Source organism: Arachis hypogaea, chromosome 20 (genome assembly GCF_003086295.3).
Source record: "Arachis hypogaea cultivar Tifrunner chromosome 20, arahy.Tifrunner.gnm2.J5K5, whole genome shotgun sequence".
NCBI classification, from domain to species: Eukaryota; Viridiplantae; Streptophyta; class Magnoliopsida; order Fabales; family Fabaceae; genus Arachis; species Arachis hypogaea.
Window position 1 is genome coordinate 139,346,022 of NC_092055.1, and position 20,687 is coordinate 139,366,708.

A 20,687-nucleotide genomic window follows, 5' to 3' on the forward strand; every position below is an offset into this window, starting at 1 on the left:
AAGATCAAATTTGATTTAAATTAGTTATCATATCTTTAGGATTTTAAAATTTAAATCAAATCTGATCTAATCCAATAAGATCAAATCTGATTTAAATTAGTTATCTTATCTTTAGGAGATTTAAATTAAGTTATCTTATTTTATCTTTTAATTAGTTTGTTAAGGGCTATTTAAATATCTTCTGTGAGACAATTTACACAATTTTTGATGAATAAATTTCAGTTACTTTAAACACGTTTTGTTAATAAAAAAGGAGCAAAATGTGAGGATAAGACAAAAGTCAAAGTTTCTGATTTCAAGAATAATATTTTAGATCGACATAAGAAGATGATTTCTTCTACACATATCTTTAAATCTTCTTTAAAGTCAAAGATGGAAGAATTTGTTTAGTATGTTGTACATAGAGATGTGTCATTGAAAGATTCAAAAGTGCAGAATTTCTCAATAGGGTCATTGGGATGTGAGCAATTTAAAAAATATAAGAGAGAAAAGAAACTAAGAAAGAGAGTGACTGTTTGAGTGAAAAGAATCCATGTTTGATTGAAAGTGAGAGTTTTGAGAGAAAAGAGGAGAATAGTGAGCGAAAGGAGTCAATGAGCGAAAAAGAAACTGAGAGCAATAAACACACTTGTGAAATAAATTTAGAAAGTTCTAACTTAGACAGGAGTGCATTAGTATCATTGAATTTCACAGAATCTTTAGTTCTTCATACATCTAACCATGAAATTTCTAGTATTTTTATATCAATTTTTCTAGGTTTTGTAGATTTACTGGTCAATTGTAGAGGCATTATGGATGAAAAGGAAGAAAGATAAATTATACACTTTAGACAAGATGGTAAAAGTATGGTTGAAAAGATTGAACTTGTAACATGAAGGATATAGCCACAATTCAGTGGGGAGAAAATAGCCATCAAACCATGATATTTGAACCCGAAGATTGCGTTTGGATTCCTTGGAGGAAAGAAGAGGTTCTCATCCAAGATTTGAGAACAAATCTTTTTGAAGAGGGAGATGATGATACATGGTTAGAAGAGTATTTTTGTCATTTTAAAACTAAGGGGCGGAATGATAATCCCGTCATGTTCAAATATTTGAATATTAGAAGAATTGTACCATGCTAGTCTTGGACATCAAAAAGACCAATAGTTCATCTCAAAAACAGTGGTGTTGAAAGGACAACAAGTCAAAAGGCCCATTGGGTTAACGCAGGACAATAAGAAACCCAATAATACTTTTTAAATTTGAATAAATTACTATTTGTGCCAATGAAAGATACAGACGCTGAAAAAAAACGACAATTGTAACCACGGAAGATGGCCTATGTGTGCCAAGAGTACCCAGATGTTGGTTACGTAATTGATCCGTTAGGGTACTCTTGGCACACGAAGGCCATCTTCCGTGGTTACAATTGTCGTTTTATTCTTATATGGGTACAAATGGTAATTTATTCTTTTAAATTTAATGGGAGGCATAATTTATTATTAATTTTCAAATTTTTTAAGACATTTATTTTAATTTATTTTGCTGTTACCTGTTAGAGTTTGTTGAAAGATTTGATTTACTTCTGATTTGTTTAATAGTAATTTTAGAGATTTTAAATTTAAATCAAACATGATCTAATCTAATAAGATCAAATCTAATTTAAATTAATTATCATATCTTTAGAATTTTAAAATTTAAATCAAATATGAACTAATCCAATAAGATCAAATTTGATTTAAATTAGTTATTTTATCTTTAAGAGATTCAAATTAAGTATCTTATCTTATCTTTTAATTAGTTTGTTAGGGCCTATTTTAACATCTTTTGTGAGACAATTTAGTGATTTACACAACTTTCTATGAATAAATTTCAATTGCTTTAAGCACGTTTTATTGTGTGATTAAGTGAGTTGAGTGATTTGCTTCGCTTGTTGCATGAAGAAAATTGAAAGATCCAACCTAAGGTGATTTTGCGTGGAGTTTCTTCAACTTCATCCCATCTAGGTTGTCAAGGATAAGTTCTTTGAAGGTCTAGTAGGGAATCTTTTCCGGTGACTTAGGTTGCTAAGAACAGGTATCTTAGAGGTCTAGTAGAAAAAAAATCCTTATCTATCTTTTATATTTCTATGGTATCTTTTGGGGTGTGTCTTTTTATGCCAATAAATTCCTTTTCTTGGTGTCATCCTTTTCTTGTCCCATTCCATTGGATTTTAATACTTCGAATTTATTAAACCCTAATTAATTTCTTATCATCTTTGGTCAATTTAATAATAATGTGGTAGATTAATGCCACGTGTCACAAGATAATTGATTGACGGGCTAGGTCAGTAACATGTGGCACACTTGACATGTCATAAATTTAGCTATAATCAAATTAGTCATTGAAAATACACACGTAAGTCATTTTCATCCCTAAAATATTAAAAATTGATCAAATTAATCCTTATATAAATTTATCTTATTTTTTCATAACATTCAATTTTAAATATTTTTTTATACTACTAATTTTAATATTATTTTTTAGATCTTAATAAATAAAATTCTCTTTACATAAAATAATAAAAATAATTAAATCATTACAAAGTTATTTTGTCATTTGTATTTTAAAATTTTATATTTTTCAAATGGTAGTTTTTTTGTGAAATTTGTTTATTTAAATGAGTTTATCAAATTATTATTGATTATATATTCAAAAATTTAATATTTTAAATCTCACTAAATATCAATTATTTTAAAATTTAAATTTTTTAGATTTTATAAAATTATAATTTTTATTATTGATTAATGTATATGGTAGAACTCAATAATTAAAAAAACAATGTGAGATTACTCGTTAAATTTTAATATTTTAATATATTTTTTTAAAATAACTATTATATTTATTTAGTGAGATTTAAAATATTTAAATTTTAAAATAACCACTATATTACTAAGTAAGATTCAAAATATTAAATTTTTGAATATATAATCAATAATAATTTGATAAACTCATTTAAATAAATATTTTTATTACAAAAATTATAATTTAAAATTTTAAAATACAAATGATAAAATAATTTTGTAATAATTTGATTATTTTTATTATTTTATTTAAAAAATTATTTGTTATGGTATGAAAAATAAGATTAAAATGAGTAGGATTAAGAAATATTAAAAATTTAATATTATAAAAAATTTATATAAAGACTAATTTAATCAATTTTTAAAATTTTAAGGATAAAAATGACTTACATGTATATTTTTAAGGACTAATTTGATTATAAATAAATTTATGATATGTCAAATGACAGTCACTGTCTTATTGACTTGACACGTCAACTAATTATCTTGTGACACATGACATTAACCTACCATACCATCATGACACATGGTACTTAACGTGATACGTCATTATTTAATTGGCGAAAGGACTAATTTAGTTTACGTTTTATCTTTTAGCAATTAATATGATTAAAAAAATTATTTGAGAATCAATTTAAAAAATAAATAATCTTTAAAAGACCAATTTGACTATTATCTTTTATAATATACTAGCAGTCACCAAAAAAAAAAATACTAGCAGTCACATGGATCTTCCGTGGCAAGTGGCAAGTAGTTATAGACCAAAACGCAGCGTCTGTTCATAGGGCAGCGTTTGGATTTTGGATCCACCATCAAATTTCAGTTGAGGGACGCTTTAACTTCCCAGCTCTAGGGTTCCTCCAATTTTACCTCCCTTGCTCAGCTTCTTCCCCCTTCGCGTCCTTCGCTCCTCCACCTCGCCACGCCAATACGACGTCGTTTACCGCAACTCAGCTTCTTGTCTCTTCTTACCTTTCTCTTAATCGGTAACGTTTCTTCCCCAATTCTCTCTGTGTTCATGTTTTAACACTCGCACTTCACTCACTTCCCTCTCTCATTTTGAACTCTTAACCCAACACGCAATGCTAGCAATATGTACATGTTTGCGGGTGCATATATTCACCTTTTCAGTGTAATTCTCTGATGAAAATTTAAATTTATTATTTATCCTCTGCAATTAGGAGAAAAGGGGTTTCATTGGATATGGATAGTCACGAACAGTTGAACGAGGAAATGGAAATGGATATGGAGATGGATTCGGGTTCTGAAGGTGAAAAGAGCAGAGCTAGTAACTGTGTAAGTGGCTCTTTGGAAGATGAGAAGCCGCCATGCCAAGCTGAGGATTCTGCTGAGCCTGCCGCCACCATGTGCGGTGCCCCTCTCTTGCAAGTGGGTTTCGAAGTAACCAAAACTGTCGTGATCTCCGAGGAAGTTAAAGGAGCGAATGGCGAGAATGGCAGCCTCTCGTCTTCTTTGAAGGGCGAAGGGAGTCCCACCAGAAACTGTGTGTTGGATGGAAGATGTATCCTTGTGTGTGTTTGTCTATTCTCCTATGTGCTAGTGATTTGTAGCTTGGAGAGTCAATTGAAGTTTCTGCTTGTGTCTGTGGGTTTTATTTTTGAAGGGGGAGGAGGGAGGGAAGGAAAGGAAAGGGGTTTAAAGAAGGAAAATAAGCTCACAGCTACTGTTGGAACCCCTTCCCTTCTCTCCCATTGCTCCTAGAATAAAACAACCAAACACATTTACCAGGGGTCATCCAAAATGTTGCATATATAATTCTTTGTTGAAGAAAGTTGATTTCCTTGAATGAAAATTAATTAGTCTCTCTTGTGCTTCTTAAGTTCTGTATGCTGTCATTGCAGTAAATCCTTTCTGTAACAATGTATGTGATTTTTCATATCAGACCAAGAGTATGTAGTATCAATTAGGTGATGATGGTTTGCTTCTTATTATTTTCAAAAGACTTGTAGTTCCGTAATATGTGTAATAGCTATTTTAGGTGCTAAACGAGCCCGGATTGCTGTTGATGAACATCAACCATCAGTTCATTTTGTGTATAATTCCCTAACAAGGTATGTGATATTACAACAGGATATGATCTTTATACGCAAATGGAAAGGGGAAAAAAAATTGAAAAACCAAGTTTTGTATCTTTTTAATTGTCAAATATCTGATCTTGCCTTTAAGTTTAATTGAATGATAGGTTTCATTGATTAACTTTTTATGTGTTGACCCTTTCCAGAGCTAGTAGACAGAAGCTTGAAGAGCTACTACAGCAGTGGTCAGAGTGGCATGCTAAACATGTTTCTTCATCCAATGTAAGGCCTGTTGTTTTAAAATTCTTTTGATGAAAGCTTATGTTTCTTTAAAGTTTAAAGTGATTAAATGAGTAATTAGAGAATAAAATATGATCAAAATAAAACATGTAAATAGACAAAAATGTGAATATCTTTATTAGCATGCGGTTGGAATGAGAATTGTAGTTTTTATATTTATAATTGTGGAGCTACAGTCCATGTAGTGTCAGTGATTGGTAAACATATGATAGGTATTTATTTTGTGGGATGAATGAGGTACAAAGTTTTATTATTGTCAAAAGTTGTCTTCTGTGAATATTCATGAGAAAAGAAATCATCATTTGTCTATGATTGACCGAAGTCTTGTAGGAACTGACCTGTAGACAATTTGAGTGATCTTGAGAACTTGAATTGGAAGGATCCTTAGATTAGATCATTGATGTGTTGGCAAACAAATGATGCCAATTCTTTGAATACTATTTATTTTGCTTTTTTAGCTTCCCAAACCATGATATGAATTAGTTAGCTATGTTTGTCTCTCCAGGATCCTAGCGATGTGTTGGAATCTGGCGAGGAGACATTTTTTCCTGCTCTGAACGTTGGCCTTGAAAAGAACTCGGCTGTGGTAAGTTAGTCTTTTTATGACAACCTCCTTAACTGTGGGCCTGTATGCTTTCAATTCCACTGCTAGGAAACTAGTCCAGTCACTCTCATGGTTGTAATCTGATTTATCCCGGAATAGATGTTTTAGTTGTGGTTCGCATAGTCGTAGTGATAAGTTACAGTAGCCATTGCAGCGTGCATTCATTGCGTCTTGTTATAACTGCCTTGTCCATTTTTATTTTTCTATTGTTTTTAACACTTCTATTTTTGTCAGTCCATTTTTGTTATTGGTTACTAATTTTAATGCACTATATTACTATTTATTATATCAATGTGGATTGTGGAAACCCATCTCTAGTTACGGTTACACCATAAATTATTAGGATAATTAGCATGTTATCATATTACTAATATGTGCACTTGTTAACAATATTCACCTTAGAAAACAGGAAAATATTATTGTTTTTTATGCCAGTTTTTTTTATCCAATTTCTTTATATTGCAGTCATTCTGGATGGATAAACAGACAAGAAATGATAAGAATAAAGATTTTGTACCTGTAGATGATAATTCTGTACCTCTATATGATCGTGGATATGCTTTGGGATTGACTTCAGCTGATGGTTCAAGTAACTTGGATGGGTATATGCTGTCACTTATTATTATTTTAGATGAAAACTAGTTGCATCTAATTTACTAGTTCTTGGTCATGTGCTTCTATGATGTTTGAAATATAAATAATATGAAATATGAGTAGTGGAAGTATCTTCTTTCTATTAATTAATTAATACCATATTTATTATGACATGTGCAACTGTGCAGTGCATATCCAACAATTGCTTGCTAGCACAATAATTGATCATTGTGGCTACAGTGTTTCTTCTTTCTTCTAGAAAAGAATCATAATTAAACAGTTGGCTTGTAAAACATTGATTCTTATTTAAATGTGATGTTGCACTGCTCATAAAGCCTTGGCTTGATGGCTCAACAATTGATCACTGTGGCTACTCACCAGAGTTTTGTGTTTTGTGGTTCTAGAAAAGAATCATAACTAAAATGCTGCCTTGAAAAATTTATTCCTATTTTAAATTTCTAATTTTATTACCTTCATACTTTTAAGTGTGTTAGGTTTCCCATATTTTAGATTCCCTTAATGGTTTAGAGAATGATCTGAGAAAGAAAGTCTGTTTCCTTTTAGAAGTATCTATTTAGTTTTATAAAATTTGCCTTCTTGGTTCTTTGGGAGCTTGCTTTGAGCAGACTAGCAATTGGTAGAACTCTTGTGTACAGTGTATTTGACACTATCTTTTTCGTTTTATTTACTCTGCAATGAGGAGTTTCAATACTTCTTTATAAAGATCATTTTGTCCATATTTTCGAGTTAGCAACTGTATTCCCAGTGTCTTCTATTTAAAGCTGGACATATTCCTTTAAGTGGTAGAAACTGGCGCTTGGCAACAATATTTGGTATTACAGCAGCATCTAAGACCGAGATGTGGTAAAAATGCTATGTATTTGATCAAATTATTGGAAAATATTGGCACCTGGAAACAATATTTTTACCAAAGGTGTTGTAATTTGAAAATTAATTGGGACAAGACCTTCTGTTGGTCATACCCGCTTTGAAATCTTTATTGGGATATGCTGATTTAAGAACAGTTGAGTGGTAATATATTATTTAATTTCAGGGTAAATTATGCTTACCTCTCGAGATTTGTCTGAACTACACTTGGCTCTTCTCTAGCTGTCCAATATAAACTAACTCTCTCTCTCTCTCTCTCTCTCTCTCTCTCTCTCTCTCTCTCTCTCCCCTACCAAACTCTAACCCAAATTCCATCTGACACCACTCCCCCTTAATAGAGTACAATTGTTTTGTGTTTAAGATGAATGAGAACAATTGGTTTTAGTGTTTCAGCAAAGACACTTCTGTCTAGGATCTACAATAATGTTTTGCAAATTTTCGCAGGACAATTTTCAGCTTAGATTCATGGTTACTGTAGCCCATAGTTGAGGCTTAAAAAATCTTGTTCATAACTGTGTCACACTGTAGGAGATCCCAACGAGCATTCACCACTTCTTTGGCAATGGTTGAGACATTCACTGCCTGCTATTGTGAGGTTTAAGTGGTGTTTAAAGCAAAGTTACAATATTGATTTATTTATATCCTCTGACATTCCTTTCATTTACAATGAATGCCGCAATACAACTTCCATTTGTAATGAATACCATAAAGTTCTCTGATGTTAGGTTATATGCCGGAATTAGTTATCTAGTAGTGAGTATTTTTTGGTCTACATGATTTAAGAGAATATCTCGTTGCTCATTCATGTCCTTACTGTCATGGGAAATTGTAAGCTTCCATCCTTCCATTTTTAGCTTGATGACCCATCATTGAGGCAGATAAAGACTTTTGGAATAGACAAATTTATGTCTTCAAAGGTACAAATAAAGCTTACGGATTTTTGGTGATTTGAAACACCCTTATTGATCTTCTGAAGTATTCAAACTGTGTTCGTGGCTAAGAAGGCTAAGGGAATACATGTGTTTAGGAAAGAACTGGAAGCTTAGGCTCAAGGGCCATGCTGACATTCAGGCAAAGCCTTACTTGGCCAGTTACAGTAATTTTTATCTCACATTATATGGTATGGCAGATGATTGTAGCTGACTATGGTGTATTGTTTTGGTGGTAGGATTTATCAGTTAAGCTGTCTATGGTAAATAGCTTGCAGAATAGCCCATATTTTCTGTACTGCTTCTGTTTCTCTGCAATGATTTGCCTTAACATTAGAGTTCGTATTAAGGTGGCAAGGTTTTGGATAGACATTTGGTGGATAATGTATGTACCTTGTAGGATTCTTTTTCTTGAGGTTTTGGAAAGATTTGCTGATATCGGTGTTTAAGGGAGGGGTTTTACCATGTGTGGCTCTCAAACCTGTACAAGAGCTGCTGCTTGATGCTTTGAACACATCATTTATTTTACTGTGTTATCCTGGGATATTGGGACATAGACAACCAGCTTGAACCAGGGGATGCTCCTAATTCTTTTTACTTGGAAAGTTCATTTACAAACTGAAGTTCACTGAGATTCGGGTGTTTTTGTTCAATTTTTATTGGGAGCAGCATATGGGGAAATATTGACTGCCTGTTACGCTAATACAATGTAAGCAAGGATATGGATATTGTCAGTCTCAGTTGAATTTCGCTTACATTATCACAATGGTTAAGAAAAAGAAAATATCAGTTGCTTATATATTTTTCCTGTTGCTTCCACAATTCTGGCATCTTGTATTTTTGTAGTGCTGTGCCTTGTGCCTAATGATGTGAAGGAGCTGCTTTTCCTTCTGGTTGGGCTCACAGTTGTGGATGATCATTTAAATAGAGAAATCAAAGCAGTTCCAGGTTTTTTCTCTTTTTCACACCAATGTTAGGAAAAAGGGGAGAAACATTTTATTGGGTTAAGATCAACCATTGTGGGGTTATGGGAACATCTCTGGATTCTTCATAATGCATAGAGGTTTCTTAGGCCAATTACATTGCTTTCACATCTGATATGTTCTATATTTTTTCAGCATTTTGAACTTACATGTTTGTCATTAATTCCTGATGAAGCATCCAGTTATTTGATTGTACTTGATAAATTTCGATTAGAAACTGCTGTACTTAACTTCCTTTTTCATATTGTAGTGGTTTGGAGATTGTGGATGATGCTGCCCGGTGTTTCAACTGTGGTTCCTACAGCCATTCCTTGAGAGATTGTACAAGGCCTCGTGACAGTGCTGCTGTCAATATTGCTCGCAAGCAGCACAAGACCCGTCGAAACCAGAATGCGAGTTCTCGAAATCCAACTCGATATTATCAGGATTCTCCAACTGGAAAGTATGCTGGTTTGAGGCCAGGTGCTCTTGATGATGTAACACGTCAACTCTTGGGCTTGGGGGTAAGAGTTTTTGCTCATTTTAGGCAATGAAATCTTCAATTCCCCACACCACCCCCAAAAAAAAAAGTTATATCAAGAGAAATTAGGGAAAATTTAACTAGGGGAGGACAGGATATATTCCAAATTGGGAAAAACAAAACGGTCGTATCCTTTGGGTATGCAAAAAAGGATTCAAGGAATCCATACAAACTCAGAATCTATTCAAGGAATTTATATTGCACTTCTGTTGACAGTATAGTGAAGCACATGACTTGGGGTGGTTACCTTCCTCTAGTCCCTCGGAAGTATGGAAAGGTGAAAAGAGGAGATGAAAGAAAAATGTTAATTAGATAGTTAGTGACTCAAAAGTTGAGTGTCTTGACCCTGTATGAATAACTAAATGACACTTGTGCACTTTAGTTTAGATGCCATTTCAGATATACTGCTTAAGTTTCCCATGAAATTTATATTTATTTGGTCCTTAACAATATAGATAGAGTGTTCCTTTAACGATGAACTGAACTTTGGGGTATCATGAGTTTCTCCTTTTTCTTTAACCAACAAAATGTGATTTGTTTCTACTAGTAACACAATCCCCCAAGGAATAGATTTATTTATGGTATGTCATGTGAAGTAGCTTATAATATTTTGCTTGTTCAACTACTTGTTTGTACTGTATTTTCTAGTCTAAATATTGGCAAAATGATTGTACTGATAGGTTGCATAACTATACAATGGAGAGTAATAAGACATCATAATTTTTATTTTATTTTTTCATAAAATTATACAATGTTTTCTTGTGCAGGAACTTGATCCACCTCCTTGGCTTAACAGAATGCGGGAATTAGGGTACCCACCTGGATATCTTGGTAAAATACATTTCTTTGACCTTAATTACCCTTTTTTAGAGGGCCAAAGTTGTAAAATTATTTTCATGATCACTTTGTTGAACCTCTGATATAAACCCAATTAAAAACAAGTGAAATTGTTCATATAACAACCCAAGGGCTGAACTCTTTTGGCAACTTCAAGATCAAGACAGCAAGAAATATTTGCATTTTGCTCACATACCTCTTAATACAGAATTTTATTTATTTATTTACAGCTTGTTTGGAAACCATTTAACATGAGAAAAGAATTCTATTTCCTTTAAGAAAAGAATTCATTTCTATTTGAAATTCAATTTCATGATTTGGAATAACTATAATATATTAATGGAATAGCATTTAATTTAAAGAGTGTGAGAGTTGATTTGGAAATCAGACCCTTTTTGGCCTGATTTACAAATGAAGGAAAAATGGGAATTGGAATTCTCAAAGAAATTCAAATCATTCATTTTTAGTTGTTCCAAAGCAAGAACCAGAATTCAACTCTTGAGTGAATTCTAATTCCTAGCATTCCAAACAAGCTCTTAGAAAAATGCGCTTTTCATATAATAGTGGTGTGAAGTCATGTGTGAGGATTTCACAAGTGCATTTCATTTTTAGATGTCAGTTACTGTAGGCATGACACGAGACTACTAAGTGGTGTATAATATATGGTATTGGATTCGATACTTATTAATGTTTTAAATGTTTTAAATTTTTATATATGATAGTAATTTTTTAGACAATTTAATGCTGCACATGCTGTTATCTCTTATTTGCAAGTCTCTTTTAGTCTTTTATTTGTCAAAGTTTGCTCCATGTACTGTATTCTATCTTTTTCCTTTTTCTTATTTTGTCTATCAAATTAATTAATTATTCCAATAACATGGTATGGAATTTAGATGTGGATGATGAGGATGAACCTTCTGGTATTACAATCTACACTGATAGGGAGATTGCAGAGCAAGAGGATGGAGAAATTGTGGAAGTTGATTATTCAAAACCAAAACGAAAGATGACCATTGAATTCCCAGGAATAAATGCTCCTATTCCAAAAAATGCTGATGATAAATTGTGGGCAGCCGGGCCCTCGGGTTCAGATACATCAAATAGTTCAAGGACACACCATAGATCAAATTATAGCTCAGACTATGGCAGCAGAGGATACTTTCGTGAGCAAAGATCTTCTGGGGATTTCCGGGATGATGGTCCCCCCGGGGACCCAGGATACGGTTCCTATACGCATAGTTTTCATCCTAGGTATGGTGGGCATGATTCTTTGGCAAGGAGTCCTTCAATGTCGAGGTCCTATTCAGACGGTAAGAGAAGTCCTTTGCATGAAGAAGAACCCTCCAGGCCTTTTTCCTTTCATTCTCTTCATTACTCAAGTTCAGAGAGGCTTTCTTCCTCCTTTGACCGAGATTTTGGTAGATTTGGAAGCTCAACCTCTGGAAGCCTACCCGACAGAGATTATGATCGAACATCTCGAATGCACTCAGATGATCGTTACTCTCGTAGTTGGAGATGAAATTAAATCCATTGGATTATATTGGTAGGTTGTTTCATGGTGTATCCAAAGAAAAAGAAAAATGCAAGGTTAGGGAATGTACAAAGTGCTAGGGAAGTTGGCATATATTTAGCCGTTTCTGGTAGCTTTTTGTATGCATACTCCTTTTATTATTAGGTTTCCGACCTCAACTATTTTGTAACTCTGGTTTGCTTGCAGAAAGGATTGTAAAATAATCTACTGTTGGCTCATTTATATATATAAATCATTGTCTAAGTTTTTAAAATTGTAATAATCGTTGCAGTGGTATTATAAATTAATATTAAGATCCATTGTTTGGACTTTCGAGCATGACCTTTCGTTTTGGAGGAGTTGAAACAATTGTTACCATTCAAAATAATTTCTGAAATTTGATCTCAAACTCAATTTAGTTGACCTAAATTGTATTCTAAAATTTTAAAGCGTGATTCAATTTGACTCTTCTGTCTATTTCTATCATTGGAGAGATGACGTGGCACGATTAAACAATATCGTTTTGCTGCCGTGCTGCGCCTAAATGATGTTGGTTTACTTCTCTCCCCTCTTCTTCTTTCTCCTCAATGTCTGAACCTCCCACCCTTTTATTGGAAGATATGATTGAGGGTGGTGGCAATGGGGGTGGTGGGAGATTTAGACATTGGGGAGGAGGAAGAAGAATAGGAGAGGAGTAAAATGACGTTGTTTAGGCACAAACACCTAAACAACAAAACGACGTCGTTTAATCGTGTTACGTCATCTCTTTGGCGACGGAAATAGACGGAGGGAGTAATTTGACTTAAGCCTTAAAATTTCATGGTACAATTTAGGTCAATTGAAAATTGAAGAAGTAAATTGAGTTGGAGGTCAAATTTTAAGGTCATTTTAAGAATTAATTCAATTGTCATGTCTTTCCAGTTTTACTTTTTCCGACAATTTTTGACAAAATCGATGAAATCATGCACATGTAATGACATTTTAACAGTAAGATATTCACTTTTTAAAAGTAGCTTTTGATATTTAACATGATTCTAATAAGGTGAATTCTACTATGTAGATGGCTGCTGACTTCTATAAGTATAGAATTGTAGTGGTAACTTGTGGTAATGACAAGTGTCACAGAAGGAGATATTTTTTGAATATTTTAAAGCATGACTGCAGGATAGACAATTTACTTTATACTATTTATCCATGTGATGAGAGATTATTGTGTTAATAATTAATTTTAATACAATAAATTAGTAAATGCTTAATAGTGGACCTATATCTATTGGATTAACATAATTTTTGTCCCTTTTTAACAATAAAAAAAGCCTTAGTTTACAAAAAAGTATATGTGAAGTAATTACAATTCTTTGATTTTTTTTTCTCTTTTGTTTGAGGCATGCTCTTAGTCTCAGCTCTTTGTTTTTTTTAAGTAGTTTTTCAAAATGTAAGGCCATAAATTCTAATATTATATATATTTTTTGTTATTAAATATATGATGAATATTTATATAAATGTCTTTTAATTTGAGATATGCTAAAAAGAATTTTTTATTCTTTTATATCCAATTTTTTTTATCCAAACGTATTCTATAACAACATTTTTAGGGTGCAAACATATATACTACAATTATCAACTTATCATTAGAAAATTTTTTTTGTTTATGTTCATAGCAACAAATATTATTTTTTTATAACAAATTTTTAATAACTTTTTGGTCTTTAAATTTTTTGTTGAGTATAGTATATTGATATTTTTAATAACTTATTTATAAATTATAAATTTATAAAAAAATAATTAATATTTGTGATTTAAATCATATAAATAATTTCATTAAAATAATATTTTAAGCATATATATTTTAGTATTTATTCACAATTATATATTTTTTATTTTTGTTTCTTTTGCTTATATTTGTTTATAATAATGTGTTCAAATAATATTTAATAATATAAAAAATGTGCAATTCTATAAGAGAAGAATTAATTTTTTTACTATTCTTGTATACTTGAGTTTTTTTTTTAAATTCAAATAAATATAAAAAAAATCAAACTTTATTATTTGATTTACTATTATAAAATTCTTATTTTGATTTAAAATGATTCATTAAATTAATATAACTGAAATTAACTATAAATTATTTTATATAACACATGCAGATTTAATTAAATGGTGTTTAAAATTATTTTTAATTATTCGTATTATTATTATTATTATTATTATTATTATTATTATTATTATTATTATTATTATTATTATTATTATTATTATATATTATTTATTTCTAATAAACATAAATATAAGGATAAATGTAATATTTATTGATTTATAAGGTTTTACTAAAGTTTTTAATTTTGAAAAATTTATTTGAAGGTGTTTTTAATTGAATTAGATAAATATACGACAATGCTATATGTATAATATGTATAGGTATGATTATGCCACTTTATATTCGATGGTTGATTTTTTGTATTTATAAAATATTTTTGATAAACATATTCATTCTCATATTCCAATATTTCATAACATTAAGTACGTTATAATTGGATATTGGATATTACTAGTAATAAAATAAAACAAAAAAAACTTTTTTTAAATCAATTTTTTCACTCTTTTAGATTTGTTTATTTTCAAAATATCATCAATTCTTTTTTATAATATATTTTATCTATTTATAATATTTTTATTATTTAATCAAATTTGTAAATCAAATATGCAGATATATAGACACAAAAAAAATGCAGATATATTTCTAAAATTCATAATCTGATCTTACGAATCAATTTGATAAACTTACAAATTAGATCATATTTATAAAATTCAGAGATAGAAGGCTACGAATTGGATTAGTGACAAGTATTCCTAATAATCGTTTTCCTCGTTGTCTTATTGGTGTATTCTAGAGTTGTAACTTCTAAGGGACAATAGGAAAAAATGAAGGATTTGAAGGAGGCTCTAGAGAAGTGAAAGATGGGTTTAAAATTTTTAAATTTCTTCTTATTCACGAATTTTTTTGGTGACTGAAATAAATTAAACAAAGAAAAACAAAAGAAACAAAACAAGAAACTGCTTAAATAGAGGGACAGTCCCGTTTAAGACAACTCTTAAACTCTTCCCAAGGTGAAAGAAGCTCCACATGCGAAAGTTGTAACTTCATCGCCATCTTTGCCATAGTATTTGCCACCGTGTTTGCATCTCTCATAATCAAACGAAAGTCAACACGCCAATTCCAATGCATGATATCTCTTATTTTGAGCACCAGTGGATCAGTAAACCCAAAACCATCTTGAGTAACAAGATTAAATGCTTCCACACAATCCGTCTCACAAATAACATCTCGTTGACCCACATCCCAAGCTAAGAGATATCCTCTCCAAATAGCAAACAATTCTCCTTGAAGAATACTATTACTCTCAATCATTCCCAAACACCCCCTTTGCCAGCTCCCATTACAATCTCTAATAACACAAGCAAAACCAACACTATCACCCGAACCAAAATAACTAGCATCACAATTAATCTTAAAAGTACCAATGGATGGGGGATTCCAAAAACCATTTAGAGTAGAGGGAAGGGACATACGTTGTAATTCAAAAATATTTCTAAGCTCCTTTTCTGAAGTTAATGCCAGACAAATGACTTTTTCCGGAGGCCAAGTTTCATGGGGATTAAAGATGTCGTTATTCCTTACTCGCCATATCCACCAAAGTCCCGAAAAGAACTTGAACGAGTGCTCTCTGCTATGATACAAGAACCAGTTCTTCAAATCCAAAGGATGACAAGGAATATCTAACCTTTGCCAGACAAGCTGAGCTTTTGGACAATCCCGAATACAATGAATAACCGATTCCTGGCTAGAAAGACATCTTGGACACCTATCCGATGACGACATCCCTCTTCTAAAGCGAAAACTTGCAGTAGGAAGAGTCTTCTTAAGACACAACCAAGCCAAAAACTTATGCTTTTCCGGAACAAGCTGACGCCAAAGCCAAAGCCAATTCTCCCTCTCCTCCCAACCAAACAGCTGCTTACACAACCACAAGTAACCATTGCGTGAGTCATAGACTTTGGCAGCAGACCCACTCCAATACCAACCCACTTCCGGACCTGCTTGTTCATCTGGATTGTAAGAGAGAATATTATCTTTCAGATTTTGAGATAAAGGAGAATAAAGAGTAGCCAAATGCCACCTGCCAACCGACCAAATATCCTGTATCCGGAGATTCGAATCAGAAATGTGGACATAATCCATCTCATTAGATAACCGTCCTTCTCTCCTCCAGCTAGAAAACCAAAAATTCTGGTTCAAATCTCCAATACACCAAGCAAACCCATCCTTCAACACTTTCCAAGCCTTGCAAAGACACCTCCAAATGGGAGAGTCCTTGTTCTTAGGATAACTAAAACAGTCATATAGAGATGATCGGTATTTGGCATCCAATAATTGGACCCATAGCTTGTTTGGCTGCTGGAAAAAAGTCCAAACTAGCTTCCCAAGAAGAGCAATATTTACACAATAAGGATCTCTAATCCCCAAACCTCCATATTTTTTTGGAGTAACCAGTACCTTCCAACTAACAAGATTCAATCCTCTTCCATCAACTTGTCCTTTCCAAAGAAAATTCCTCATCATAGACTCCAATTTACTAATGATTCCTTTGGGAAAAATAGAAACCTGCATCTGGTACGTGGGAATAGCAACGGCAACAGAATTAACCAAGCAGAGTCTACCAGCCCGATTGAGTAAACTCCCTTTCCAGCTTGCTAGCCTACTCCGAATCTTATCCAAGACACCATTGAAAGCTGAACGAGTCACTCTAGAATGGCTAAGGGTAACTCCAAGATACTTGCCCAAATCCTGGACAAATCTGATAGAGGATACCCCAGTGAAAACCTCTTTCCTTCTTGCAGAGACATTCTTGGAGCAAAGTGCTTTAGACTTCTCCACATTAATCTTCATCCCAGATGCTTTGCAAAAAGTCTCTAAAACCAACATCACATTTTGCACTTGTCTCTTTGTAGCTTTACAGAATAGATCTTATTCACGAATTTAAAGTAAGAATTAGAATTTCAAAGGCTAATAATATATTTTATAATCGAGAGATTTCAGGTAGTCAATATTTTTTTTTTATTGTTTTTGAACTAATACTGGCTAATTATTCTTTTTTTAAAGGTGTTGGTTTTCTAGTATTTTTTAAATATGACCCTTTATAATAATATCAGGAATAAAAAGATAAATTGATAATAAACAGTAATATAATAATTTATTAGAAATAAATAATTAAATATATAACAAAATTCTCTAATTTAGAAAAATTTGAGGGTAAAATACTAAATTAGTCCCCTAAGTTTGGGTCTAATTCTGTTTTGGTTTTTAAAATTTAAAATGTTTAAAAAATTTCGTTTTTTTTTTTACCAAATATAAAGAGATTCGAACCCACGACTTTTTAAGTGAGTACGGGAAGATTATGCTATTTGCAAAAAAAAATTCGTTTAGCTTTAATGTAATCTTTTCATGAAATCAATATTAGATAATTAACAAAATTACGAAACTCAGTTTTATTTAGATTCATTTTGGAAGGCTTTAAAAATTTTTTTATTAAACTCTGTTAATTTAGTAATAAAAATTTTTCTATTTTTAAAAATAGTTACATGTTTTTTAATTTTTTCATGAATATTTTGTCTTTTTAATCTTTTTCCGATTAATTATGTCTAACTATTTTATCACATATATTGCATAATCCCATCCAAAAACAAAAATAAAATAACACATTAAAATATGGCCATAACAAAAAACACTATATAAGAAGAGGGTTGATGAGGAGTAGTGGATTGAATCAACCTGATTTGTCTCTTCATGGCTCCAAGCTCCTCTTCTGGCTCTTCATCTTCATGATCATGATCTTGTTCTTGTTCTCGGTGTTCTAGGTGCACTACTCCAAGTATGTCACCAAGGAACCCCGAAGAAGAAGAAGAAGAAGAGGGTAGTGCAGTAGTGGTTGTTGAGGGATGATGATGCATTTGAAGAAGGCATGATGTTAGGGATTTGGTGAATGATGTGATTATGATCAGCTTCTGTCCAAGTAGCAGTAGTGAAGACAGTAGCATTATTATTCTGCTGCAGGTTTAATTTGTTGTATCCATCATGTATCAGCAAATTAAATTAACAAGTTTGAAGAGCATGATGATGAGAAGAAGTTGGGTTTTGTTTGATGATCAGATAAGTTAATTGGAAATGAAACACCGGCCACTTAATTAGCATATATAAATAAGCTAACAAGTAGTATATGCAGATATATTTGATGATTAAAAGAGAATGGGTGGGTCGTTGATGGTTGAATATAATTTAGCTTAGATTGTGAACAAAGTCTTGCTTTGGTGTATGCAGATACATTCTTACTGAGGCTTATTTTTTTGGATATGAGAAGGATGTGTGTGTTATGCGTTGTTGTGGAGGATGTGGATGTTAGACATGGATGTAGAAAAAAAATTTTAAATTTTGGCAAAGGTAATCGGACCTCCGATTTGTGTTTAAAACGTTAAAAAAATTTGGGATACACAAATCGGAGGGTCTGATTTGTGTTCCAAAAAATTAAACGATTCGATTTTTGTTCCTGATACCATAATTGCGTAAAATACCTATACACTCTATAACTGCATCCTACACCATTTTCCCAACCACATCTAAATTAAAAAGTGTTTTACTGAAATGGGGAGTGACTGCAAAAAGCATATTGCGATGAATGAATTCAATAGAAAAGAAAAGGGGAGGTGTGTTGGTAAAGTATGCCTCTGGTGCCTAATTTTTTTTATATGAAAAAAGTGTTGGTATTTTTGTTCAAAATATAATTATTTTGTGTAATTATATATGGGTGAATTTTGCAGATAGAAAGTCAACACATAGGATATTTATGTGTCATCATTTTGGTAATTCGTAGGATACGTGTTGGACACATGTCATCATTTTAGTAACACACAGGGTGCGTATTGAACACGTGTTATCATTCTGGCAATACGCAAAATGCGTGTTAGATATTTTTTTTGTACTTTCACAATATTATAATATACTTTAAATATCAATATTCAACCAAACCACTATTTTAATCTCTATATTAAAAATTATTTCTGGCTTCTCGCTTCTTTCTATAATTTTCACTTTCTCTTTTTAATTGGTGCACTGTTTATTGGTATAACTTTATTTACAACAAATTTATTAAGTTCTGTTTTGCCTTTCGAAGAAGATTTTTTTATTTAATGGGTCAAGGACATAAAATTTCTTCTTTTCAACATCCGCTGTCCATATCCACCTGCTGTGGATAACAAACTGGGGCAAATATTTGAAGTTTTGCTAGATAGAACAATTCTTTAGTTTAATTGGCACCTAATAAAAGAATTATTTAAAAAGATTTATAACTGAAAGCTTACAAATAGATGGGATGTAAGTTTTTTCTTGTCTAAAAACGATATGTAGTCTTCATAATTTTCAATATGGAAGGACTTATTAGTTTTTGGATGAATGAACTTGTCCTCATGACTCGCCAATGCGGCATTCTGTAAAATTTATATAATATACCGAAAGAAACAGTTACAACAAACAATATGTTTTAAAAATACATTGAAATTTTAATATACTACAGCTTACCGCAATATTAGGAGAGAGACAGTATATGAATTTTTCAAATCTTTCAATTTTTTTTATTGTTCACAATTTGACACATTGCCGAGATAACCTATGAAAATAAAAAAAACTCAAACTTAATACATACATAGCATAACAACTCATAAAAAAAAATTATTAATGTTATTTTCGATATCTAAATTGGCTTTTAAAGAATCAAAGTGCATTCTAGTTATTTTTGGTTGAGATTTATAGTTCAACTTAAAAGTCGTCTTCCACTCATTAGATAGCTTTCATTATCATAAGTCTTGATATTTGTGACCCAATGAAAGCATTTTTCTTAAAATCGTCTCTTATTTTCTTTTGTCTCACGAAAATTTTGAACTTGTCAAGGAAACTCAATGTAGGCTGTATTTTTTCTGGTGAGAAGCTTTTTTTCTTAGCATAATTTAATGTTGCTGCAACCCTAATATTCATTACCTCAGCTAACTCTTCCATCAATATTGGGTTGTTTTGATATTTTTTTTGTCAGTTGGTGGTTCATCCTTTTGAGTAAGTGTAGCTTCCTCACTTGATTGAGAAAAGCCAAGACTAAATTATGGTGCAAGAAAATTATTTTTCAATGCAGCATTGGCAACCATCATTATTCTATCATTCACGGTTTGAGTGGGTGGACAACTGCATGATGACACATAAAATAGTTTAAGAATATACAGAAAATATTAAAAAAGAATTTTATTAAGTAGAACTTATACATTAGTAGGAGCTACTTACTCATAAGATTCTTCTTGAGGTTGTTGAGGTTATTCTTTGGTATATTCCTCAGTTGGAGATTTTGTCTCAAGTTGTTGAGATTGTGGAGGATTGCAGGATTATAAAAAATAATTTAATTAATACAAGTAAATCAAATGCACCTCAATTTATATAAAATATACTAAAATACAAACTAAATATACCGTTATTTAAAAAAAGACATGCAACTCAATAAAATATGCATAAAATGACACCAGAAGCACTATAACAAATTTTTATGGGCTAATTATAACAAATGCATCA

At 31.8% G+C, this 20,687-nt stretch overlaps 1 protein-coding gene across 1 annotated transcript; it reads left to right on the top strand.

Moving 5' to 3' along the window:
- Positions 1 to 3,531: 3,531 nt before the first annotated feature.
- LOC112782274 (uncharacterized) lies at positions 3,532 to 12,299 on the top strand. Its single transcript, XM_025824618.2, has 9 exons — positions 3,532 to 3,810; positions 4,006 to 4,346; positions 4,815 to 4,896; positions 5,067 to 5,142; positions 5,666 to 5,746; positions 6,230 to 6,366; positions 9,409 to 9,661; positions 10,446 to 10,509; positions 11,409 to 12,299. The coding sequence occupies exons 2-9, from the start codon at positions 4,028 to 4,030 to the stop codon at positions 12,032 to 12,034; spliced, it is 1,638 nt and encodes a 545-aa protein (XP_025680403.1). The 5' UTR covers positions 3,532 to 3,810; positions 4,006 to 4,027; the 3' UTR covers positions 12,035 to 12,299.
- The last annotated feature ends 8,388 nt before the right edge of the window (positions 12,300 to 20,687 follow it).

What these genes read in the sequence shown, in the direction of transcription:
- LOC112782274 (XM_025824618.2), top strand. Translation starts at nt 4,028, where the DNA reads ATGGATAGTCACGAACAGTTGAACGAGGAAATGGAAATGGATATGGAG. An exon ending in GGTTCAAGTAACTTGGATGG is followed by an intron (nt 6,367 to 9,408) that starts GTATATGCTGTC and finishes TTCATATTGTAG; the next exon opens with TGGTTTGGAGATTGTGGATG. An exon ending in GTCAACTCTTGGGCTTGGGG is followed by an intron (nt 9,662 to 10,445) that starts GTAAGAGTTTTT and finishes TTTCTTGTGCAG; the next exon opens with GAACTTGATCCACCTCCTTG.